We start from the raw sequence: 27500 nt of genomic DNA on the forward strand, positions 1-27500 counted from the left end.
AATTTTCCTGTCTAGTGTGAGAATCTTCCTGTCTAGTGTAAGAATCTTCCTGTCTAGTGTGAGAATCTTCCTGTCTTGTGTAAGAATCTTCCTGTCTAGTGTGAAAATCTTCCTGTCTAGTGTAAAAATCTTCCTGTCCAGTGTGAGAATCTTCCTGTCTAGTGTAAGAATCTTCCTGTCTAGTGTGAGAGTCTTCATGTCTTGTATGAGAATCTTCCTGTCTAGTGTAAGAATCTTCCTGTCTTGTATGAGAATCTTCCTGTCTAGTGTAAGAATCTTCCTGTCTAGGGAAAGAATCTTCCTGTCTAGTGTGAAAATCTTCCTGTCTAGTGTGAGAATCTTCCTGTCTTGTGTAAGAATCTTCCTGTCTAGTGTGAAAATCTTCCTGTCTAGTGTGAGAATCTTCCTGTCTAGTGTAAGAATCTTCCTGTCTAGTGTAAGAATCTTCCTGTCTAGGGTAAGAATCTTCCTGTCTAGTGTAAGAATCTTCCTGTCTAGTGTAAGAATCTTCCTGTCTAGGGTAAGAATCTTCCTGTCTAGTGTAAGAATCTTCCTGTCTAGTGTAAGAATCTTCCTGTCTAGTGTAAGAATCTTCCTGTCTAGTGTAAGAATCTTCCTGTCTAGGATAAGAATCTTCCTGTCTAGTGTAAGAATCTTCCTTTCTAGTGTGAGAATCTTCCTGTCTTGTATGAGAATCTTCCTCTCTAGTGTAAGAATCTTTGTGTCTTGTATGAGGATCTTCCTGTCTAGTGTAAGAATCTTCCTGTCTAGGGTAAGAATCTTCCTGTCTAGGGTAAGAATCTTCCTGTCTAGTGTAAGAATCTTCCTGTCTAGGGTAAGAATTTTCCTGTCTAGTGTAAGAATCTTCCTGTCTAGGGTAAGAATCTTCCTGTCTAGTGTAAGAATCTTCCTTTCTAGTGTGAGAATCTTCCTGTCTTGTATGAGAATCTTCCTCTCTAGTGTAAGAATCTTTGTGTCTTGTATGAGGATCTTCCTGTCTAGTGTAAGAATCTTCCTGTCTAGTGTAAGAATCTTCCGGTCTAGTGTAAGAATCTTCCTGTCTAGTGTAAAAATCTTCCTGTCTAGGGTAAGAATCTTCCTGTCTAGTGTGAGAATCTTCCTGTCTTGTATGAGAATCTTCCTCTCTAGTGTAAGAATCTTTGTGTCTTGTATGAGGATCTTCCTGTCTAGTGTAAGAATCTTCCTGTCTAGTGTAAGAATCTTCCTGTCTAGTGTGAGAATCTTCCTGTCTCGTGTGAGAATCTTCCTGTCTTGTGTAAGAATCTTCCTGTCTAGTGTAAGAATCTTCCTGTCTAGTGTGAGAATCTTCCTGTCTAGTGTGAGAACCTTCCTGTCTAGTGTGAGAATCTTCCTGTCTAGTGTGAGAATCTTCCTGTCTAGTGTAAGAATCTTCCTGTCTAGTGTGAGAATCTTCCTGTCTAGTGTGAGAATCTTCCTATCAAGTGTAAGAATCTTCCTGTCTAGTGTAAGAATCTTCCTGTCTAGTGTGAGAATCTTCCTGTCTAGTGTGAGAATCTTCCTGTCTAGTGTAAGAATCTTCCTGTCTAGTGTGAGAACCTTCCTGTCTAGTGTAAGAATCTTCCTGTCTAGTGAAAGAATCTTCCTGTCTAGTGTGAGAACCTTCCTGTCTATTGTAATAATCTTCCTGTCTTGTGTGGGAATCTTCCTGTCTAGTGTGAGAATCTTCCTGTCTAGTGTAAGAATCTTCCTGTCTAGTGTAAGAATCTTCCTGTCTAGTGTGATAACCTTCCTGTCTATTGTAAGAATCTTCCTGTCTTGTGTGGGAATCTTCCTGTCTAGTTTGAGAATCTTCCTGTCTAGTGTAAGAATCTTCCTGTCTAGTGTAAGAATCTTCCTGTCTAGTGTAAGAATCTTCCTGTCTAGTGTAAGAATCTTCCTGTCTAGTGTGAGAATCTTCCTGTCTAGTGTGAGAATCTTCCTGTCTAGTGTAAGAATCTTCCTGTCTAGTGTGAGAATCTTCCTGTCTAGTGTAAGAATCTTCCTGTCTAGTGTGAGAACCTTCCTGTCTAGTGTGAGAATCTTCCTTTCTAGTGTAAGAATCTTCCTGTCTAGTGTAAGAATCTTCCTGTCTAGTGTGAGAATCTTCCTGTCTAGTATAAGAATCTTCCTGTCTAGTGTGAGAATCTTCCTGTCTAGTGTGAGAATCTTCCTTTCTAGTGTGAGAATCTTCCTGTCTAGTGTGAGAATCTTCCTTTCTAGTGTGAGAATCTTCCTGTCTAGTGTGAGAATCTTCCTGACTAGTGTGAGAATCTTCCTGTCTAGTGTAAGAATCTTCCTGTCTAGTGTGAGAATCTTCCTGTCTAGTGTAAGAATCTTCCTGTCTAGTGTGAGAATCTTCCTGTCTAGTGTGAGAATCTTCCTTTCTAGTGTAAGAATCTTCCTGTCTAGTGTGAGAATCTTCCTGTCTAGTGTAAGAATCTTCCTGACTAGTGTGAGAATCTTCCTGTCTAGTGTAAGAATCTTCCTGTCTAGTGTGAGAATCTTCCTGACTAGTGTGAGAATCTTCCTGTCTAGTGTAAGAATCTTCCTGTCTAGTGTGAGAATCTTCCTGTCTAGTGTAAGAATCTTCCTGTCTAGTGTAAGAATCTTCCTGTCTAGTGTAAGAATCTTCCTGTCTAGTGTAAGAATCTTCCTGTCTAGTGTAAGAATCTTCCTGTCTAGTGTGAGAATCTTCCTGTCTAGTGTAAGAATCTTCCTGTCTAGTGTAAGAATCTTCCTGTCTAGTGTAAGAATCTTCCTGTCTAGTGTAAGAATCTTCCTGTCTAGTGTAAGAATCTTCCTGTCTAGTGTAAGAATCTTCCTGTCTATTGTAAGAACCTTCCTGTCTTGTGTGGGAATCTTCCTGTCTAGTGTGAGAATCTTCCTGTCTAGTGTAAGAATCTTCCTGTCTAGTGTGAGAATCTTCCTGTCTAGTGTAAGAATCTTCCTGTCTAGTGTGAGAATCTTCCTGTCTAACCTTCATGAGGTTTCCTTTTTGTCTTCCTTCTCATACAACAAAATCGTTTGGTGTTCAAGGTCTGTGGAATTCAAACCTCCCTCACCTTTCCTCGGATCAACCCTAATTACTCGTCTTTCTGCAGGTGCTGTATTGTTGAACAAAGTAATTCGGCGGGATTGTTGAGGCGACGGAGCACTGGATGAGAGAACACTACTTCGACATCTGTAAAGAAACACCTGTGTTGTCTTCATCACGTCGCTTGGCTGTGTACGGTCATCTCCCCTCTGGTGTGCCTGTGTCACAGTTACGGTTCTGGTTTAGCCTTTGTTTCATATGTAATTTATAACGTTTCTGTCTCCTCTAGATGACCAAAAGCTGCAGCTGCGGGTCATGATATGACTAATATTCGCGTCAGGAAACACTTGTCCTATTTCCTGACGAAACTACCAAACCTAATCTCTTTTCGTAGTTATGTTTCGTATTCATCAGTAGAAACTCTGCTAATGTCTTTAGTCTCTTCTCTCTTTCTCTTCTTTTTTCTTATGTTCTGTCACTTTTTTGGTATATTTGCTTTACATTTTTGGGTGAACTCTGGTCTTTCATTTCTCTCCTTGAGGCCATTTTTTACATCCTCCTCCGTCGGAAGATTCGACCCATGGACAGATAAACACTAAAATCTAACGTTATCATAGTGATCCTCTATCTACTGTCCAAATTAAGATGTCTCCGCTGTGTGTCGGTGATACAATATCCCAGTTTGATGGGAGTTTCTTCTGTCTGGAAGGTCTACACTCATATATCTTTATTATTCAGAGGGATGGAAGAGAAATGGGTAAATTCCTTTGATAATATTACCATCGAAGGTCTGCCAGGTTGAGTATTAATAACTCCGTCTCTTGCAGAGATACAAACAGGCAGCGCCGCCTACACTTCCTCAGGCTGTGCTAAGCCTGCAGGTGTTATCCGGCTTTTATTATATTTTATGTGAAAGTCTGTTTATGAAAAACACGTGAGTAAACACAAGGACATATTTATAAGAAATCGTTTCGGTTTTGGGACCTTGATCACTACACAGAAGTCATCGAGGACTGATGAAGCCAGCCAGCGGCTTCTTCAGTCCGGTTCAGAGGAAGGTGGACGATGAGGATGAGTTTGAGGTAATCATTCCATCAGTCTTAATAAAAATACAGTTTTATTAAGATTGATAGACTGAATACATCTTCCACCTTTCTCTAAAATGGACTGAAGAAGTCACTGGCTGGTAAAACGTTCCATCAGTAAAGACTTCCAAACGTTGCACAAGTGTCTCATTTATCAACTTGTTGGTTTTCTAGAGTATTTACTCTCGTCTCCGAGGAACTGGTAAAAAAAAAACGTAAGTGGAGGGATCATGGGAGGATGGACGCGTGTTCAGAATGTAAGGGCATTCTCAGAACCCATGCCTGCGTGGCGTGTGGTGTGGGTGGGATGTGGGCGTGTGGCGGCCATGGGGGCGGCCATGGGGATGGCCATGGGGGGTGGCCATGGGGGGCGGCACACGCCTGCGTGCCACCTTCACTAAGGCGGAGCGTGACCCTCCCCCACCCACCAAGAAGCTTATAAGAGAGGAGCGCTTGCACTGCTGACATCCCTGCTCCACCACCTCCACCGTCCCCACCCGATCTCTGAGGTGACTGGAACATTGAAAGGAAAAAAGGACAAAGAGAGAAAGGGAGAGAAAGACAGAGAGAAAGTGTAGTGTTGAGGCCAGGGCGCTGCGTTCTGTCAACACCTCACCGCTAGACACCAACACAAAATCACCAACACTCACACCTGAAGCAGACCAGCGAGGTGAAGTCACCATGGCCGCCACACCTGCTTGTTAACTCCACCTGGTACTCTCGTTGTGACTGTGTGACGGCGTAACTGTTGATCAGCTGGTGAGGAGAACATGGGCCTCAGTGTCAAGACCTTCCTGGCTGTGCTGGGGCTGGTGCCAGTGGCTCTTGGCACTCCCCTGGTGGCTGGCAATGTGGCTACCAATGAACTCGTGGAACCACCGCCCATGCAGGTGAGGCACCTACCTGACCTGGCACCCTCAGAACTCATGACAGGGCACCAGTGCCAGGTAAACAAGTCTTCAGGTGTAGAACACGTCTCGAGCAGCTATTCACAACTAACCAACCAGTAGTGGAATCTTGACAACGTTCGGATTCATCCTGGACCATCATTACGCTTAATGATGCTCCAGGAATGACCAAAATATCCATTTTTTTTGTTGTTTTGTCTTCTCCATTTGCAGTTCCTTGCGAATTGTGAATTGTTCGGGCAAACGCGACTAGCATTTACCTCCACTAACTTGAATCACAAGCTTGGGTGAATACTGTGATTAATGTATCGATAAAGTCATGTGTGTGTGAGTCCTGGGCGGCCAGGTGACCTCCCACATATATTTACATATTTTAAATGACGTATTCTCCCCATGGGTTCACAGGGAAGACACATGTGTTGGTTAAACGTTTCGACAGTGAGGATACATGTGTGTAATATGTGTCTAACTCATTAATTTGTTCATGCGGTGACGTGGACGAGAGTGTGACATCTCTGTTTGTGTGTTATGTGACGTGGACGAGAGTGTGACATCTCTGTTTGTGTGTTATGTGGCGTGGACGAGAGTGTGACATCTCTGTTTGTGTGTTATGTGAAGTGGACGCGAGTGTGATATCTCTGTTTGTGTGTTATGTGGCGTGGACGAGAGTGTGACATCTCTGTTTGTGTGTTATGTGACGTGGACGAGAGTGTGACATCTCTGTTTGTGTGTTATGTGGCGTGGACGAGAGTGTGACATCTCTGTTTGTGTGTTATGTGACGTGGACGAGAGTGTGACATCTCTGTTTGTGTGTTATGTGACGTGGACGAGAGTGTGACATCTCTGTTTGTGTGTTATATGACGTGGACGAGAGTGTAACATCTTTGTGTGTTATATGACGTGGAAGAGAGTGTGACATCTCTGTTTGTGTGTTATGTGACGTGGACGAGAGTGTGACATCTGTATATTATGTGACGTGGACGAGAGTGTGACATTTCTGTATGTTATGTGACGTGCACGAGAGCGACATCTCTGTTTGTGTTATGTGATGTGCACGAGAGTGTGACATCTGTGTATTATGTGACGTGGACGAGAGTGTGACATTTCTGAATTTTATGTGACGTGCACGAGAGCGACATCTCTGTCTGTATATGTGAAGTGCACGAGTGTGACATCTCTGTTTGTATGTTATGTGATGTGCACGAGAGTGTGACATCTCTGTTTGTATGTTATGTGACGTGCATAAGAGTGTGACATCACTGCTTGAATGTTATGTGATGTGCACGAGAGAGTGACATCTCTGTTTTCATGTCATCATGTGACGTGCACGAGAGAGTGACATCTCTGTTTGTTATCATGTGACGTGCACAAGTGTGACATCTCATTTTCTATGCTACAATGTTATCACTGTCAACATCACTCCCTAAACTCCCTTTACCGGTACCGGTAAAGTGTTCTTGATCCAAGAAGCTGGAGCTACCCTCCCTTTTTCCTGGATCAAACCTGAGTACCCGTTTCCCTTGCTTATAATATTAATATTGATAATAGCAACAACAACAGCAATAATAATAATAATAATAATAATAATAATAATAATAATAATAATAATAATAATAATAATAATAATAATAATAATGATAATGATAACATGCTAAGTACAAATATTTCTAATACCTAATAAAACGCTTAAATCTATATCAAAATGCAATAGATACCAGGATTATCGTTATTATTATTATTATTATTATTATTATTATTATTATTATTATTATTATTATTATTATTATTATTATTATTATTATCATCATATTTCTGGGAAATAGTAAGCAGGTGTGATGTCACTGATCACACAAGGATGGTGTAGATGTCAAGTAGATGTCAAGTTGAAAGAGAGTCAAGTTGACTCTCTTTCCTTCCTTTGCTCTCTATTTCTCAGTGGTCGTCATCTCTGCTGCGCGTATCGTGGGAGGCGACTAAGATCCTGCAAGCAAAGGGGGTGGTAACCCATTGCTCTGCACCAATTATAAATATTTGAAAATAGGGATAAGACGAACAATTGTTTGTATATAATAGGTGCAATAAGTGATGCAGGTATAATTATGTGGGCTAGAAAGAGAGTGGGATGTGAGAAGTGGGTTGTAATAAGTGTTTAAATGAATGAGAGGATGAAAGGAGTGTAAAGGAAGGTGGAAGAGAGAGAGAGAGAGAGAGAGAGAGAGAGAGAGAGAGAGAGAGAGAGAGAGAGAGAGAGAGAGAGAGAGAGAGAGAGAGAGAGAGAGAGAGAGAGAGAGAGAGAGAGAGAGTCATGAGAAAGATGCAAAGATGGAATGTTATAGATTTAAGAATTCAGTGCTAAAGTGTGTAGCAGTCGTTTGTGGTTACAGGAGGGCGGGTGTAGATGAGAAGAGGAATGATTAGTGGAATAACGAGGTAAAAATAGTGGAATGACGAGGTAAAAATAGTGGAATGACGAGGTAAAAAAAAAGTAACCGAATGACGAGATAAAAAATACTGTGAAAAAGACGTCTACAATGTAAAAATTATATGCGGAAGGTAGAGTACATGGAGAAAAATAATAATGCTTAGCTTGAGTAGAGCGAGAGTAACGATAGAAGAAATGAGAGAAGGTGTAAGTCATGATGAGAAAGATTTGCTGAGAATGGGACACAGATTAGGAAAGAATATAGTGATAAGAAAGTCTGGGGAAGATGGCAGGTGAAACTATTTGGCAGAAACGAAGAAAAAAAGGAATATTTTGCGGAGTTGTTAAATCTTAATAAGAGGAATAGCATAGACAATAAATAAATGACTGTCTTTTAAACAGTAGTAATACGGATAAATGGTTCATAGAACCGACAAGTTGATAACTTATACACATGATCAACACCTGTGTATCTTTACTGAGGAAACGGTTCACCACACAGTGGCCTCATCAGTCCAATACAGAGAAGAATGGTGATGATCAGAAGGAATTTGAGGAAAATCAGTCCCTCAGCCTGGAGTCGATGTTATCAGTCCATCAATCATGATGGACTGATTACTTCAAACTCCTGATCTTCACGGTTCTTCTTTGTATTGGACTGACGAAGCCACTGTGTAGCGAATCGTATCCTCAATAAACACACCCAAGTGTTGTATATGTGTCTAATTTATCAACAAAAGAGATAGTGGCCCGGTGGCCTGGTGGCCCGGTGGCCTGGTGGCCCGGTGGCCTGGTGGCCCGGTGGCCTGGTGGCCCGGTGGCCTGGTGGCTAAAGCTCCCGCTTCACACACGGAGGGCCCGGGTTCGGTTCCCGGCGGGTGGAAACATTCGACACGTTTCCTTACACCTGTTGTCCTGTTCACCTAGCAGCAAATAGGTACCTGGGTGTTAGTCGACTGGTGTGGGTCGCATCCTGGGGGACAAGATTAAGGACCCCAATGGAAATAAGTTAGACAGTCCTTAATGACGCACTGTCTTTCTTGGGTTATCCTGGGTGGCTAACCCTCCGGGGTTAAAAATCCGAACGAAATCTTATCTTATACGCCATACACAAAGCCCTGACACAGCAAAGGCCGATGTACAAAATTCAGATGGAGTTCTCTGGCCTTATTACGCCAGATTCATAAGAGAAACTAAAATTGGGAAAGCCTGGGGCAGTAAATGGATTTGTCAATTAAAAACTGAAAGAAGGAAGATGTTAGATGAAGAGGAAGAGTTACTGAGAAGATAGAGAGGATGTTGTGAGGGGTTATTAAATAGTGATGATTTAAGGAAGGCATTGATATTGACTTAGGTAGGGAGATATTATATTGGGAAATAGTAAGGAGGGGTTTAAAAGAATGTAGGGGACAGTTCGTGACGATGATAGGTAGAATGAATGTCCGTGAGGATGATAAGTAGAATGAAAATGGGTAAACTAGCTAGGACAGATGGAATTAAGACATGTTAGAAGTAGTTTGGTCTACAGTAACAGAGGGGTCTGGGTATTTATTCATTACGTATATTAAAAACAAAAGGTACCCAATGATTGGCCGACAGAATAAATAATTTCTTTACATAAGGGCAAGAAGTACAAAACAGAGTATAAACAGTATAGAAGAATAAACATGTTTAAGACACTGGGTAAATTGTACGGTATAGTTACCAGGCATCCCTAAAAGGGGATCTTTAAATGTTCGCTTGTAATGCTTATGTTTCCATTATTTTGCGCTCCTTATTTCACTCATAACACGAGAATACGTCATCCGATCAGTTTCAAAGTTTCGACTGATGTAGAGTAACCAGGCCAAGATTCTTGGAACAGATGTTACGTGCAGGTGTTGCCCTGTGAGCAGAGTTGTGGCATTAATTCTCAGCATCCTGGGGACATGCAAAGAGAAGGTGCCTCTTGATTCCATGGCAACGGAGAACGAAATTTCTGGTGTGGTGGTGTGCAGGTGTGTATGTGTGCAGGTGTGTGGGTGTGCAGGTGTGTAGGCGTGCAGATGTGTAGGTGTGTAGGTGTGTAAGTGTGCAGGTGTGTAGGTGTGCAGGTGTGTAGATGTGCAGGTGTGTAGGTGTGCAGGTGTGTAGGTGTGCAGGTGTGTAGGTGTGCAGGTGTGTAGGTGTGCGGGTGTGTAGACGTGCAGGTGTGTAGGTGTGCAGGTGTGTAGATGTGCAGGTGTGTAAGTGTGCAGGTATGTAGGTGTGCAGGCGTGTAAGTGTGCAGGTGTGTAGGTGTGCAGGTGTGTAGGTGTGCAGGTATGTAGGTGTGCAGGCGTGTAAGTGTGCAGGTGTGTAGGTGTGCAGGTATGTAGGTGTGCAGGCGTGTAAGTGTGCAGGTGTGTAGGTGTACAGGTGTGTAGGTGTGCAGGCGTGTAAGTGTGCAGGTGTGTAGGTGTGCAGGTATGTAGGTGTGCAGGCGTGTAAGTATGCAGGTCTGTAGGTGTACAGGTGTGTAGGTGTGCAGGCGTGTAAGTGTGCAGGTGTGTAGGTGTATAGGTGTGTAGGTGTGCAGGCGTGTAAGTGTGCAGGTGTGTAGGTGTACAGGTGTGTAGGTGTGCAGGCGTGTAAGTATGCAGGTGTGTAGGTGTACAGGTGTGTAGGTGTGCAGGCGTGTAAGTGTGCAGGTGTGTAGGTGTGCAGGTGTGTAGGTGTGCAGGTGTGTAGGTGTACAGGTGTGTAGGTGTACAGGTGTGTAGGTGTGCAGGCGTGTAAGTGTGCAGGTGTGTAGGTGTGCAGGTGTGTAGGTGTGCAGGTACGCACATTTGTCAGGTTTAAGTGTAAGGTAATGTGGAATTATTACTGCCTTTAACTAATCTCTACTTCAGAATGGCTTCACTATTTAAGTTGGTGATGCGTCTTGTAGACTGATTATCACCCTCCCTTAAGGTGACTTCGTGGACGGGCAAATTTTCGATATTCTGAATTATGAGACTTGGAATTATTGGCAGACATGTGATAACTGCAGAACGCTTCCTTGGATAGGTTTCAAACTTTCCCGCTTGGATATTGGGCCTCAAAAGTCCCAATTTGTCATTTTTATTAAGTTAACAGTGATACTGATTTCCATTTAATAAGTAGAGAATATCTGGTCTTATTAGAAAGGTAATAAGGTGAAGCCTTATTACCTTATTATCGAAGTTTTAATGAAATTGTTAAAAAAAACTTGGAATCGATGGATTCAGAGTAATTACTAGAGAATGACTTGTCTGATAGGCTTCAACCTTTAGGTGTTAATGGGTTTTATGAAGGAAAATTTTGGCTTTCACTTCAAGCTATGTAAATTTTGAATTACCTGCTGCTATGTTGAATAATAGAATGTACAGAGATGAATGACATTTAGGTGTGCATGCAGAAAGCCCCTTAGTATGTAGAGCATTTCGGGCTAACTTAATTAATATTTTTTGTGGTCGGCTTGCCAGTTATATACAATAAATATTTCAAATTCGACTTTCCGAAAAGAAACACAAATCAGTTTTGTTTCTATCAAGACTAATATTTAACGGCATAATAATTTATGCGGCACACTGCACTGTTTCTTTCGCATGCTTGAGGCGTAGGAGACTGGGATTTTGCAGTGCCTTTCTCGAACTGAAAAGCGGAAAATAACTTTCGTAATTGAAAGGTTACTGAGGGACGAGGAAGATTTAGGAAGGGAAGGGACAGTGCGAACAAAGTGTTTATATTGAAGCATTTAAATGAACAATATTGAGACAAAGGGAAGGGAATTGTTTGTCCCTGTCCACCCTATCAACCCTTGACGGATTTCGTGAAGAGTTGATAGGGTGGACAGTGCATGGAAAAGACAGACAGCAGAGGACATGAAAGTCCATACAAAGGCTGTGTTTGCTGACAAGATATGTCTACTCCCGCCTAGATTAAGAACTATTGTGTATGAGTAAAGGATAGGAAATCAGAAGGCTCTCACACTCTCTCTCTGGCCACTGCCAACAAGAAAACACGCGGAAAATAAATCATACAATACTGATTTTGTCTGATAATATGAGAGATCATATAATCGCTTGGTGATATCACCTGTTTACTGTTATCATATTTGCATATATATGTATATATATATATATATATATATATATATATATATATATATATATATATATATATATATATATATATATATATATATATATATATAAAGGTCTGAGTGTATTTAGAGTGGTTTCAGTGAGTAGCTGAGCTAGGTAGCGAGTGTACAAGGCAACATCTCGCTCCTGTCCTTCCTTGCCATACCGTTTATCTTACTAGACAATATAACTTATTATGTTTTATGGTATATTAGATAATTTCGGATGACCCAGTAAACGTGGCTTCCATCACGAGGGTCTTGAGAGTTCAGGCAACTCCTGCCACTAGGGCACCATGTATATACTTCACTCTAATATTTGTCAAGTGTTTGTCCAGCTGGTACTTGAGTGATTATATTGTCTTAGTTCTTACTATCTCATTCCATTCTGCTATAATTCTGTCTACATTTTTACCATATGTTTGTGTTGCACCTCCTACCTCGTAGTTTTATTTTAACATTTCGAGCTATGAACTAATCCAGCATTTCAAATATTTCTTCATATATGAGTATGTCAAAGCCTTTCAGTACCTTAAAGATCTGAATACGACCTCATCGTAGTCAGTCTACGTTTCCTAAGAGCGCTGAGGTTTTATCTATAAGTGAGTGAGACCACACGTTTGATAATATTTCTCTGTTACCTCTTCAGAATGACGTCGTTTTCTATGTAATCTTATATATATATATATATATATATATATATATATATATATATATATATATATATATATATATATATATATATATATATATATATATATATATATATATATATATATATATATATATGCAATAAGATCACAGTAAACAAGTGATTTCAGAATATGTAAAACAACCACTCTGAAAGGATAGAGAAGTTCCAAGCGCTTTCGTGACTACTCACATTATCAAGGAACTATGAAAGTAAAGCATCCAAGGAAGCTATATAAGGGGTCTGGCCAGCACCTCACTATCAGATCCCACAACGTATTAAACTTTGCATTGTTGATGCAAAATTTGTATTTAATGATAAATTTTACGCTCAGAAGTTTGGTATGGCAATGGGAAATCCTCTTTCACCTGTTCTTAGTAACCTATACATGGAATTTTTTGAAACAAGGTTGCTTAACACAATCCTCCCTAATAGAGCTAAATGGTTCAGATATGTTGATATTTTGTGTCTTATGCCCAAAAATGTAGATATACACCATTTCCTTGGAAAATTAAATAGCTTAGCCCATTCTGTAAACTTTACTGTTGAGTTTGAAGAAAATAACTCATTGCCTTTTCTAGATGTTTTAATTATTAAGGGTAATAATGAATTCAAATTTAAAATTTACAGAAAACCTACAAATAACTGTTCCTATGTCCACTATTATTCCTCGCATCAAGATAGAGACAAACTGTCTGTATTCTCATCAATGTTTTTGAGAGCTTTACGAATTTGTAGTCCTGAGTTCATAGATGAGGAAATATCCAAAATTTATGAAATAGGTAATGATTTAAAATACCCAAGAAATGTAATTGATAAATCTTTTAAAGTTGCTAGAAATACTTTTTACAATCCAAAAAGGGACAACCAGCCTTATTCAACTAAAAATATGTTGGTTCTCCCTTACCATGAAAACTTGGTTGATATGCCTTCTCTTCTTAAGACTTTTAACATTAAAGTTGTATTCAAAAATCTTGATACAGTAAAAAAACTTTTGATAAAGAATTCCCCCCAAAATGCTGATGGATGTGTTTATAAGATTCCTTGTAAAATTTGCGATAAAGTTTATTACGGTCAAACTGGTAAAAATCTCGAACTAAGATTAAAACAACATAAATATAGCATTAGAACTGGACAAGATTCCAATGCTCTATTTATTCATGTAAGAGATTTTAACCATCCAATTGATTTTCAAAAAGTTGAGAAAGTAGTATCAAGCAAGTCCATGGTCGACAGGAATATAATTGAATCTTGTTTCATAAAAAGCAGTTTTGACAATAATATGAATATTTCCTTTGGTTTATATAAATTAGATCCATTTATAATTAATAGAATTTGGGAAGAATTTAATAATACACTGGACAAATAATAATTTTTAAAATTTCTTGGGTAGAATAGTTTGTGGGTGAGTTGTGCAAAGGACCTGTCCAGTTGGGCCGGCGCGTGTCAGGTGTTTAACCGTTGTGGGATCTGATAGTGAGGTGTTGGCCAGACCTCTTATATAGCTTCCTTGGATGCTTTACTTTCATAGTTCCTTGATAATGTGAGTAGTCACGAAATCGCTTGGAATTTCTCTATTCTTTCAGAGTGGTTGTTTTGCATATATATATATATGCAAATATATATGGCATATATATATATATATATATATATATATATATATATATATATATATATATATATATATATATATATATATACATATATATATATATATATATATATATATATATATATATATATATATATATATATATATATATATATATATATATATATATATATATATATATATAGTATATATAGTATTATCTTACACTGAGAGGAGAATATTTACTTCTCTTGCTCTCATTCTTATTTATCTTCAAATGCTCTTCCCACTTTCCAACATTCTCTTCCTAAATGGTAAATAACATGCCCGACTTTAGAACCAAGAGATACCTTCAGTTGCACATGCAGCAGATGTCTCAAACACTAAGCTGAGTGAATCTCTTTGATTTCCCCCGTGGTACTGAAGCAGCCGTCTTAGCGAGTTAGCTAGGATTATGGTAACCTTCTTACCATTTCCGGAGAGTAGCTCTCATATTCAATTCTCAAGAGATTTGTAGTCATATATATATATATATATATATATATATATATATATATATATATATATATATATATATATATATATATATATATATATATATATATATATATATATATATATATATATATATATATATATATATATATATATAATTATAGGGAGGTACCACCTCTAGAACTGTCATGGGGACCCTCATCCTCAGAGAAAAGAATAAACTTGCTTCAGGGAAAACTCAAGATTCTCCCTGAAGCTGTTTGAGAATTTTCTCCTACCACCCCCTATATTATGTATGTATATTTTATTTAAAGACAGAATACATTGACGAAACATTCACAAAAATATGATACAAAGTAAAACAACATAGGTAACTCAGAGCTACATCTCGAATACTTCGTCCAGCTCCCCTGCGGTGGGCCGCGTGCCCAGAATGCTGCAGGCATTTCCTCTCTGGATCGCAACACTGAGTCTCTGAAAGAGGGAGCTGGTCGCCCTGTGGTCCTTGGTTTCTATGATGAGCTTTTCACCCAGCTCTTTGAGGAACTTTAGAGCACACTTGCCCCATGCTCCAAGGGTCTCCGACCCTATTGGAATGAAGTTATAGCAAGGGGGAAGGTCTTCATATTTTCGGATCTTCTGGGTCTCCCTGTGGCTGGCAGCTCCACCCCCTTCCACTACAGAGTATGGCAAGTAGGTGTCTGCCAATGTGGCAGCACAGGTGTAGTCCCAGGCAATCTGCTTTCCATCCTTCCAGGGTAGCATAGTGGCTCCATCAGGACGCTTTTGACTTCCATCAGACCTCTGTACTTGGGGTTCCCGTTGAGCTGGGCAACGGGCTGTGGCGAGGCTTCTCTTTATTATGTCATTGATCTCCTCATGTCTGGCATACTTCCCTTCTGCTGTGTGACACACGAGACCATGGAGTCCGAATTGATCAGCTGTCGCCCTGCCGCAAATACACCTATGTTCGGTGAGGATGGGGGCGGCTAGGCGAAGAGCAACACCAATCCGAATGGCCTGTGGGTCGAGACGGGTGCCCAGGGAGGAATTGGGAACAGCTAACAGGAAATCTCCTGAGTGTGGTGCCTTCACTGCCAGGAGACGAGCTTTGTTCTTTCCTGAAGCATTGGAGAGCATTGTGTTGGCGATTTTTTCCATGATCGGTTTGTCCCAGTGGGACTGTTTGTGCTGTTTGGGAGGAGCTGGTCTACTGGAGGAGTCTGTAAGGGTGTCCCACCGAATTGCTGCTTCAGTAAACCTGGGGTCTTGAGCTCCTACCAAGTCTCTCAAGCGTTCAGGCACTATCTTCTTGACTAATGCACTGGAAGCCAAACATGAAGACAGAAAAGCAGGTAAAGCAACATGCGTTGCTTTACGCACCCCTATACCTCCCAGTCGCACTGGGAGGGTTGCCTGATCCCATTGCTCATCCTCTAGTGACAGGTTCAGTGCCTTCTTAAAAGTTGATCTCAGGTGTGCGTCATATTCATCGAGTGTTGGGTTGTCAAAAGAGGGTGCACACCTCAAGAAGTAAGTGAGTCTTGGCATAGTAAGACACCTTGTGAGGAGATACAGAGCATCATGGGCATCAAGATCGCTTATTCTCTCCTCCATTCTCATAAGGTCATTCAATTTGTCCCTGAGGACAGTATCGATGGCCTGGTGACCCAGCGGTGCCCCCAAGAGGGTACTGTTGGACGGAGTTGTAGTTGAGATTTCCGGGAGGATTCTTCGCACAGCATTGATTATTTCCTGGTTCGCTGTGATGATTTCACACTTAGAGGGATTGAGGATGAGTCCCAAGCCTTCTCCCTGTATTTTCACCAGTTGTAGGTCCCCCACGAGGGACTCTTCAGTACCTGCCAGAGTGCCGTCATCCAGGTACCATATATTGAGCTCACTGCGTAGGCTGGAAGTTAGTTCTCTTACTGCCAAGCAGAAGAGAAGTGGAGCAAGTGGGTCACCCTGCTGAACACCCTCTGATGATTGAATTTCATGTTCTCCAAACAAAAGAATTGAGGGTTTGCTGTAGCCGGCTGAAATGAAGGGAAAGAGACTGGGGAACCGAACCCGAACAGCTGGCAAAACAGCATCTCTCCTCACCATATTAAAGGCATTTCTAAAATCAAGTTTGACTATGGCCTTGTCTTCTGGTAGGTCCCTGATGTAGGCCCTTGCCGCATGAGCTGCAGCTTCACTGCCTTGAGAGACCCCAAAGCCCAGTTGGTGTGGCTGGAGTAAAGTGGCAGCTTCTAGGCGAATGTTTCTCACTGCTGCTTTGGCAACGAGACGGCGAAGAGTGTTTCCAACTGCAATGGGTCTGATTCCCCCATCCCTCTTCTTCAAAGCACATAGTGAGGCTCCAAAAAAGAAAGGTTTAATTTCTTCTGGGATTCGCCCAGCCAGGCAATTGTTGACGAAAGTTGTTAACTCGGTGAGAAGAATTGATGCAGATTCACCGAGTACTGGATTTACCATCTCTTTGAGGTGCTGAGGTCGAATTCCAGTGTAACCTCCTGCAGATCCTGCTGGAAATGACACGATCGCCTTATAGACTTCCGATTCTGGCAAAATTAATTATATATACATATATATATATATATATATATATATATATATATATATATATATATATATATATATATATATATATATATATATATATATATATATACTACAAGTATGAGTACTACTGCTATTACTACTCCTACTTCCAATACTACTACTAGTACTACTACTATTGCTACTACTACTACTGCTACTACTACTACTACTACTGCTATTACTACTACTACCAACAATAGCAATATCACTACTCTCGTACAGTGTCAGGGAGATATGGTACGAGAGAACATAGACCAGTATTCGTGCTGCAGTGTTTCTCTATTCGATGCTTATTTTCTTGTGTTACCACCAGGGAGCATTAGACGTGAATAAGCCTCCAGTACAATTGAAACCTTGTCTACATAAGATTTCCAATTACTACTTTTGTCTTTATCAGTACATTCCAACTTTCTGGAATTCCCGTATCATTTACAACCACATAAAGTCCTACGCTATTCGTCCTAGATCATTTATTAATTTATTAATTTCCAGGAGAACTATTTCCACATCTGTATTTCAGTCTTCCCAAGACGGAGGTATTTTCTTCTTCTGTAGCAGAATACAGATTCTCAGCATCTTATGTGTGTTGTGAGTTGACCTGTGTCCTGAGAAGACCTGCATGGTGGAGACTCAATGGTAGAGGATGCAGCACTGTCCTCTCTGGAGCAGCTTTACCACCAGGTGAAGCAGCTGGAGGAGAATGAGACACGCCAACTGATGGAGGAGAACTAGAGGATTCGTAGCAATCCTTCTGAAAACCAGGACCAAAAATTGAAGTAGCTGGACAGTGGTGAAGAGGAAGGCGCTACATTAAAGAATAAAAGGAGCGAGGAAGCTGTGGTAACTACTGTCACCTTTACTCTGCTGTATGAGCACTGCAGGACATGTAATGCAACAACAATCTAGGATGATGGTAAAGAGTGACAGAGGAACGATAAAAATAAACCACTGTTGTGGCTGGAAACTCTCAGAATAGGTTCTTGGATCAATTTTTGACACGGAGGAAAAGAATGGGATGAGGATCTTTCCTCTTGGTATGTGGATGGATGATTTTTCGTGGACAGGATAAGTAGTATTCAGACTCGAAGTGGGAATGAACCTTCCCGTTTCCCTATAGAGAAATAATATCAAATAGCTATTATTCGACATGGATGAGTGGCAGATTACACCTCTTGAGAGATAAGAGAGAAATTTATAGGATCATAAAAAGAGAGGAATCACCTCATGAACCAATATGTTCACGTTAAAAGATAGTTCAAAAAATGGATAAGAAAAACTAAACGATACTATAAAATTTTGGGCAGAAAGGAATCAAAGGAAAACACGAAAACTTCTTCCACTAAATATAGAACACAGATTAGGGAAAAGTTTGGTCTGATAAAAACCGATTCTGACTAACTTTCTGATAATGAGAAAATATGTCCCTAACTTTTATCAGTTATCTCTTGTCGATCTTTACATCATAAATAACAAACAAATTTTCAACAATTAATTTTGATAGTAGACCTGAAGAAAGTAAATAATTTAATGCTATAATCTCTAGAGATTTAGTTATTAAACAGTAAAGTCCCCGGGACCCGACCCGATATATATATATATATATATATATATATATATATATATATATATATATATATATATATATATATATATATATATATATATATATATATATATATATATATATATATTTATTAGAAAACGTTTCGGTCCTGGGACCTTGATCACTTCTAACTTTGTAGATGAATGGTTCAGAGAACCGACATGTTGATAAATTAGACACATGTGCAACTCTTGGGAATCTTTATTGAGGAAACGTTTCGCCACACAGTGGCTTCATCAGTCCATACATAGGAGAAACTTGAAGAACAGGAGGAGAATGAGGTAATCAGTCCCTCAACCTTGAGTCGATGTGTTCAGTCCATCAATCTTGAGTAGAATACGGCATATGAGCGGAGAAGCAGCTTATAAACCGTATGGCAGGAGAGGTGCAGCAGTCATAGGTGGTGTCACATTTGTTCAATGTGGAAGTAGGTCGTGCCCAAGAATTAGGCAAGCGAAGAAGAATTCCCAAGAGTTGCACATGTGTCTAATTTATCAATCACTTCTAACATACAGAGGTAGAAAGACATTATATATATAGGCGGAGAGTGAGATGTGACGCACGTGACCTGAGGAATGTCATAAGAACATAAGAATGGAGGAACACTGTAGAAGGCCTACTGACCCATGCGAGGCAGGTCCTTATCAAAACAACCTCTACCTATGATGAGGACGGGTAGACGATGAAATCATGTGACTCCTGTGTTGTTGGGTTGGTGCTGCTTAAGCCCCAAACCTCTAACTTCTACAGCAGGCGTCTACACTATCCCCTGTGGGTTCTGTCCCAAGAAATATGTAGGCGAGACAGGCAGAGATCTTGCAGTCCGCCTGAATGAGCATCGAAATGCCTCTAACAGAGACGATGTAAGGTACGCCTGTGTCCTCCACAGAGACTCCACGGGGCATTTGATGAACTGGAACGAGGCACAACTCGTTCTCACCGAACCAGACCTCAGACGCCGACGGTGCCTGGAAGCCTCACTAATCGCCGTCACCGACACTATAGAACGCAACACTGGAAACTACAAAATTTCAAAAACATTGGCATACATGATACTTAAGCAGCACCAACCCAATAACACAGGAGTCACGTGATTTCATCGTCTACCCGTCCTCATCATAGGTAGAGGTTGTTTTGATAAGGACCTGCCTCGCATGGGCCAGTAGGCCTTCTACAGTGTTCCTCCATTCTTATGTTCTTATGACATTCCTCAGGTCACGTGCGTCACATCTCACTCTCCGCCTATATATATAATGTCTTTCTACCTCTGTATGTTAGAAGTGATCAAGGTCCCAGGACCGAAACGTTTTGTAATAAATATGTTATAGTGTTTGCTTACGTGTCTTTCTAAACCAACTTGTCGGTATTTATTACCAAGGTTTATACCATATATATATATATATATATATATATATATATATATATATATATATATATATATATATATATATATATATATATATATATATATATATATATATGCAATAAGATCCCAGTAAACAGGTGATTTCAGAATATGCAAAACAACCACTCTGAAAGAATAGAGAAATTCCAAGCGCTTTCGTGACTACTCACATTATCAAGGAACTATCATAGTTCCTTGATAATGTGAGTAGTCACGAAAGCACTTGGAATTTCTCTATTCTTTCAGAGTGGTTGTTTTGCATATATATATATATATATATATATATATATATATATATATATATATATATATATATATATATATATATATATATATTTTAATTATTTTTTTTATTATCACACAGGCCGATTCCCACCAAGGCAGGGTGGCCCGAAAAAGAAAAACTTTCACCATCATTCACTCCATCACTGTCTTGCCAGAAGGGTGCTTTACACTACAGTTTTTAAACTGCAACATTAACACCCCTCCTTCAGAGTGCAGGCACTGTACTTCCCATCTCCAGGACTCAAGTCCGGCCTGCCGGTTTCCCTGAATCCCTTCATAAATGTTACTTTGCTCACACTCCAACAGCACGTCAAGTATTAAAAACCATTTGTCTCCATTCACTCCTATCAAACACGCTCACGCATGCCTGCTGGAAGTCCAAGCTCCTCGCACACAAAACCTCCTTTACCCCCTCCCTCCAACCCTTCTTAGGCCGACCCCTACCCCGCCTTCCTTCCACTACAGACTGATACACTCTTGAAGTCATTCTGTTTCGCTCCATTCTCTCTACATGTCCGAACCACCTCAACAACCCTTCCTCAGCCCTCTGGACAACAGTTTTGGTAATCCCGCACCTCCTCCTAACTTCCAAACTACGAATTCTCTGCATTATATTCACACCACACATTGCCCTCAGACACGACATCTCCACTGCCTCCAGCCTCCTCCTCGCTGCAACATTCATCACCCACGCTTCACACCCATATAAGAGCGTTGGTAAAACTATACTCTCATACATTCCCCTCTTTGCCTCCAAGGACAAAGTTCTTTGTCTCCACAGACTCCTAAGTGCACCACTCACTCTTTTTCCCTCATCAATTCTATGATTCACCTCATCTTTCATAGACCCATCCGCTGACACGTCCACTCCCAAATATCTGAATACGTTCACCTCCTCCATACTCTCTCCCTCCAATCTGATATTCAATCTTTCATCACCTAATCTTTTTGTTATCCTCATAACCTTACTCTTTCCTGTATTCACCTTTAATTTTCTTCTTTTGCACACCCTACCAAATTCATCCACCAATCTCTGCAACTTCTCTTCAGAATCTCCCAAGAGCACAGTGTCATCAGCAAAGAGCAGCTGTGACAACTCCCACTTTGTGTGTGATTCTTTATCTTTTAACTCCACGCCTCTTGCCAAGACCCTCGCATTTACTTCTCTTACAACCCCAACTATAAATATATTAAACAACCACGGTGACATCACACATCCTTGTCTAAGGCCTACTTTTACTGGGAAAAAATTTCCCTCTTTCCTACATACTCTAACTTGAGCCTCACTATCCTCGTAAAAACTCTTCACTGCTTTCAGTAACCTACCTCCTACACCATACACTTGCAACATCTGCCACATTGCCCCCCTATCCACCCTGTCATACGCCTTTTCCAAATCCATAAATGCCACAAAGACCTCTTTAGCCTTATCTAAATACTGTTCACTTATATGTTTCACTGTAAACACCTGGTCCACACACCCCCTACCTTTCCTAAAGCCTCCTTGTTCATCTGCTATCCTATTCTCCGTCTTACTCTTAATTCTTTCAATTATAACTCTACCATACACTTTACCAGGTACACTCAACAGACTTATCCCCCTATAATTTTTGCACTCTCTTTTATCCCCTTTGCCTTTATACAAAGGAACTATGCATGCTCTCTGCCAATCCCTAGGTACCTTACCCTCTTCCATACATTTATTAAATAATTGCACCAACCACTCCAAAACTATATCCCCACCTGCTTTTAACATTTCTATCTTTATCCCATCAATCCCGGCTGCCTTGCCCCCTTTCATTTTACCTACTGCCTCACGAACTTCCCCCACACTCACAACTGGCTCTTCCTCACTCCTACAAGATGTTATTCCTCCTTGCCCTATACACGAAATCACAGCTTCCCTATCTTCATCAACATTTAACAATTCCTCAAAATATTCCCTCCATCTTCCCAATACCTCTAACTCTCCATTTAATAACTCTCCTCTCCTATTTTTAACTGACAAATCCATTTGTTCTCTAGGCTTTCTTAACTTGTTAATCTCACTCCAAAACTTTTTCTTATTTTCAACAAAATTTGTTGATAACATCTCACCCACTCTCTCATTTGCTCTCTTTTTACATTGCTTCACCACTCTCTTAACTTCTCTCTTTTTCTCCATATACTCTTCCCTCCTTGCATCACTTCTACTTTGTAAAAACTTCTCATATGCTAACTTTTTCTCCCTTACTACTCTCTTTACATCATCATTCCACCAATCGCTCCTCTTCCCTCCTGCACCCACTTTCCTGTAACCACAAACTTCTGCTGAACACTCTAACACTACATTTTTAAACCTACCCCATACCTCTTCGACCCCATTGCCTATGCTCTCATTAGCCCATCTATCCTCCAATAGCTGTTTATATCTTACCCTAACTGCCTCCTCTTTTAGTTTATAAACCTTCACCTCTCTCTTCCCTGATGCTTCTATTCTCCTTGTATCCCATCTACCTTTTACTCTCAGTGTAGCTACAACTAGAAAGTGATCTGATATATCTGTGGCCCCTCTATAAACATGTACATCCTGAAGTCTACTCAACAGTCTTTTATCTACCAATACATAATCCAACAAACTACTGTCATTTCGCCCTACATCATATCGTGTATACTTATTTATCCTCTTTTTCTTAAAATATGTATTACCTATAACTAAACCCCTTTCTATACAAAGTTCAATCAAAGGGCTCCCATTATCATTTACACCTGGCACCCCAAACTTACCTACCACACCCTCTCTAAAAGTTTCTCCTACTTTAGCATTCAAGTCCCCTACCACAATTACTCTCTCACTTGGTTCAAAGGCTCCTATACATTCACTTAACATCTCCCAAAATCTCTCTCTCTCCTCTGCATTCCTCTCTTCTCCAGGTGCATACACGCTTATTATGACCCACTTCTCGCATCCAACCTTTACTTTAATCCACATAATTCTTGAATTTACACATTCATATTCTCTTTTCTCCTTCCATAACTGATCATTTAACATTACTGCTACCCCTTCCTTTGCTCTAACTCTCTCAGATACTCCAGATTTAATCCCATTTATTTCCCCCCACTGAAACTCTCCTACCCCCTTCAGCTTTGTTTCGCTTAGGGCCAGGACATCCAACTTCTTTTCATTCATAACATCAGCAATCATCTGTTTCTTGTCATCCGCACTACATCCACGCACATTTAAGCAACCCAGTTTTATAAAGTTTTTCTTCTTCTCTTTTTTAGTAATTGTATACAGGAGAAGGGGTTACTAGCCCATTGCTCCCGGCATTTTAGTCGCCTCATACGACACGCATGGCTTACGGAGGAAAGATTCTTTTCCACTTCCCCATGGACAATAGAAGAAATAAAAAAGAACAAGAGCTATTTAGAAAAAGCAGGAAAACCTAGATGTATGTATATATATATATGCATGTGCGTGTCTGTGAAGTGTGACCAAAGTGTAAGTAGGAGTAGCAAGATATCCCTGTTATCTTAGCGTGTTTATGAGACAAATTTATTAAATGCCTAAGGAAACATTCTGGCATTATCCAGGTGACAGCCAGCCTGCTTGAGCACCATGAACCAACCCTGCAACACTGGTACTGAGCACCATGAACCAACCCTGCAACACTGGTACTGAACACAATGAACCTACCCTGCAACACTGGTACTGAACACCATGAACCAACCCTGCAACACTGGTACTGAGCACCATGAACCAACCCTGCAACACTGGTACTGAACACCATGAACCTACCCTGCAACACTGGTACTGAACACCATGAACCAACCCTGCAACACTGGTACTGAGCACCATGAACCAACTCTGCAACACTGGTACTGAGCACCATGAACCAACCCTGAAACACTGGTACTGAGCACCATGAACCAACCCTGCAACACTGGTACTGAGCACCATGAACCAACCCTGCAACACTGGTACTGAGCACCATGAACCAACTCTGCAACACTGGTACTGAGCACCATGAACCTACCCTGCAGCACTGGTACTGAGCACCATGAACCAACCCTGCAACACTGGTACTGAGCACCATTAACCAACCCTGCAACACTGGTACTGAGCACCATGAACCAACCTTGCAACACTGGTACTGAACACCATGAACCAACCCTGCAACACTGGTATTGTACACCATAAAACAACTCTGCAAAACTGACACTGAACATCATGAACCAACACTACAACACTGGTACCTAGCACCATGAACCAACTCTGCAACACTGGTACTGAACACCATGAACCAACTCTGCAACACTGGTACTGAACACCATGAACCAACCCTGCAACACTGGTACTGAACACCATGAACCAACCATGCAACACTGGTACTGAACACCATGAACCAACTCTGCAACACTGGTACTGAACACCATGAACCAACCCTGCAACACTGGTACTGAACACCCTGAACCAACCTTGCAACACTGATACTGAGCACCATGAACCAACCCTGCAACACTGGTACTGATCACCATGAACCAACCCTGCAACACTGGTACTGAGCACCATGAACCAACCCTGCAACACTGGTACTGATCACCATGAACCAACCCTGCAACACTGGTACTGAGCACCATGAACCTACCCTGCAACACTGGTACTTAACACCATGAACCAACCCTGCAACACTGGTATTGAACACCATGAACCAACTGTGCAAAACTGGTACTGAACACCATGAACCAACCCTGCAACATTGGTACTGAGCACCATGAACCAACTCTGCAACACTGGTACTGAGCACCATGAACCAACCCTGCAACACTGGTACTGAGCACCATGAACCTACCCTGCAACACTGGTACTGAGCACCATGAACCAACCCTGCAACATTGGTACTGAGCACCATGAACCTACCCTGCAACACTGGTACTGAACAGCATGAATTAACCCTGCAACACTGGTACTGAACACCATGAACCTACCCTGCAACACTGGTACTGAGCATCATGAACCAACCCTGCAACACTGGTACTGAGCACCATGAACCAAACCTGCAACACTGGTACTGAGCACCATGAACCAACCCAGCAACACTGGTACTGAGCACCATGAACCAACCCTGCAACACTGGTACTGAGCATCATGAACCTACCCTGCAACACTGGTACTGAGCACCATGAACCAACCCTGCAACACTGGTACTGAGCACCATGAACCAACCCTGCAACACTGGTTCTGAGCATCATGAACCAACTCTGCAACACTGGTACTGAGCACCATGAACCTACCCTGCAACACTGGTACTGAACACCATGAACCAACCCTGCAACACTGGTACTGAGCACCATGAACCTACCCTGCAACACTGGTACAGAGCACCATGAACCAACCTTGCAACACTGGTCCTGAGCACCATGAATCAACCCTGCAACACTGGTACTGAGCACCATGAACCAAACCTGCAATGCTGGTACTGAGCACCATGAACCAACCCTGCAACACTGGTACTGAGCACCATGAACCAACCCTGCAACACTGGTACTGAGCATCAGGAACCTACCGTGCAACACTGGTACTGAGCACCATGAATCAACCCTCCAACACTGGTACTGAGCACCATGAACCAACCCTGCAGCACTGGTACTAAGCACCATAAACCAACTCTGCAACACTGGTACTGAGCACCATGAACCTACCCTGCAACACTGGTACTGAGCACCATGAACCTACCCTGCAACACTGGTACTGAGCACCATGAACCTACCCTGCAACACTGGTACTGAGCACCATGAACCTACCCTGCAACACTGGTACTGAGCACCATAAACCAACCCTGCAACACTGGTATTGAGCACCATGAACCTACCCTGCAACACTGGTACTGAGCACCATGAACCAACCCTGCAACACTGGTACTGAGCACCATGAACCAACCCTGCAACACTGGTACTGAGCACCATGAACCAACCCTGCAACACTGGTACTGAGCACCATGAACCTACCCTGCAACACTGGTACTGAGCACCATGAACCTACCCTGCAACACTGGTACTCAGCACCATGAACCAACCCTGCAACACTGGTACTCAGCACCATGAACCAACCCTGCAACACTGGTACTCAGCACCATGAACCAACCCTGCAACACTGGTACTCAGCACCATGAACCAACCCTGCAACACTGGTACTGAACACCATGAACCAACCTTGCAACACTGATACTGAGCACCATGAACCAACCCTGCAACACTGGTACTGATCACCATGAATCAACCCTGCAACACTGGCACTGAGCACCATGAACCAACCCTGCAACACTGGTACTGATCACCATGAACCAACCCTGCAACACTGGCACTGAGCACCATGAACCAACCCTGCAACACTGGTACTGATCACCATGAACCAACCCTGCAACACTGGCACTGAGCACCATGAACCAACCCTGCAACACTGGCACTGAGCACCATGAACCAACCCTGCAACACTGGCACTGAGCACCATGAACCTACCCTGCAACACTGGCACTGAGCACCATGAACCTACCCTGCAACACTGGCACTGAGCACCATGAACCAACCCTGCAACACTGGCACTGATCACCATGAACCAACCCTGCAACACTGGTACTGATCACCATGAACCAACCCTGCAACACTGGCACTGAGCACCATGAACCAACCCTGCAACACTGGCACTGAGCACCATGAACCAACCCTGCAACACTGGCACTGAGCACCATGAACCAACCCTGCAACACTGGCACTGAGCACCATGAACCTACCCTGCAACACTGGCACTGAGCACCATGAACCAACCCTGCAACACTGGCACTGAGCACCATGAACCTACCCTGCAACACTGGCACTGAGCACCATGAACCTACCCTGCAACACTGGCACTGAGCACCATGAACCAACCCTGCAACACTGGCACTGATCACCATGAACCAACCCTGCAACACTGGTACTGATCACCATGAACCAACCCTGCAACACTGGCACTGAGCACCATGAACCAACCCTGCAACACTGGCACTGAGCACCATGAACCAACCCTGCAACACTGGCACTGAGCACCATGAACCTACCCTGCAACACTGGCACTGAGCAAAGCTCAAGGGACTCCAAGTGAACATTTTCAACTGTCCCTACAACACCTGGCACACCTAGTCTTTGTCTATTTCTTCCCGTCTTCATCACGTCGCTTGGCTGTGTACGGTCATCTTCCTTCTGGTGTGCCTC

General features: G+C 41.8%; 1 protein-coding gene across 1 annotated transcript in view; it reads left to right on the plus strand.

The window, feature by feature from the left end:
• Positions 1 to 4606: 4606 nt before the first annotated feature.
• Positions 4607 to 27500, plus strand: part of LOC138851260 (U-scoloptoxin(11)-Sm6a-like) — a 105639-nt gene continuing 82745 nt past the window's right edge. The window contains exon 1 of the mRNA XM_070080189.1: positions 4607 to 5030. Coding sequence (XP_069936290.1) covers positions 4911 to 5030 — 120 coding nt within the window. The 5' untranslated portion in view covers positions 4607 to 4910. The remainder of the gene's footprint in view (positions 5031 to 27500) is intronic.

The sequence above is a fragment of the Cherax quadricarinatus genome, unplaced genomic scaffold, assembly GCF_038502225.1.
Source record: "Cherax quadricarinatus isolate ZL_2023a unplaced genomic scaffold, ASM3850222v1 Contig211, whole genome shotgun sequence".
Lineage (NCBI taxonomy): Eukaryota > Metazoa > Arthropoda > Malacostraca > Decapoda > Parastacidae > Cherax > Cherax quadricarinatus.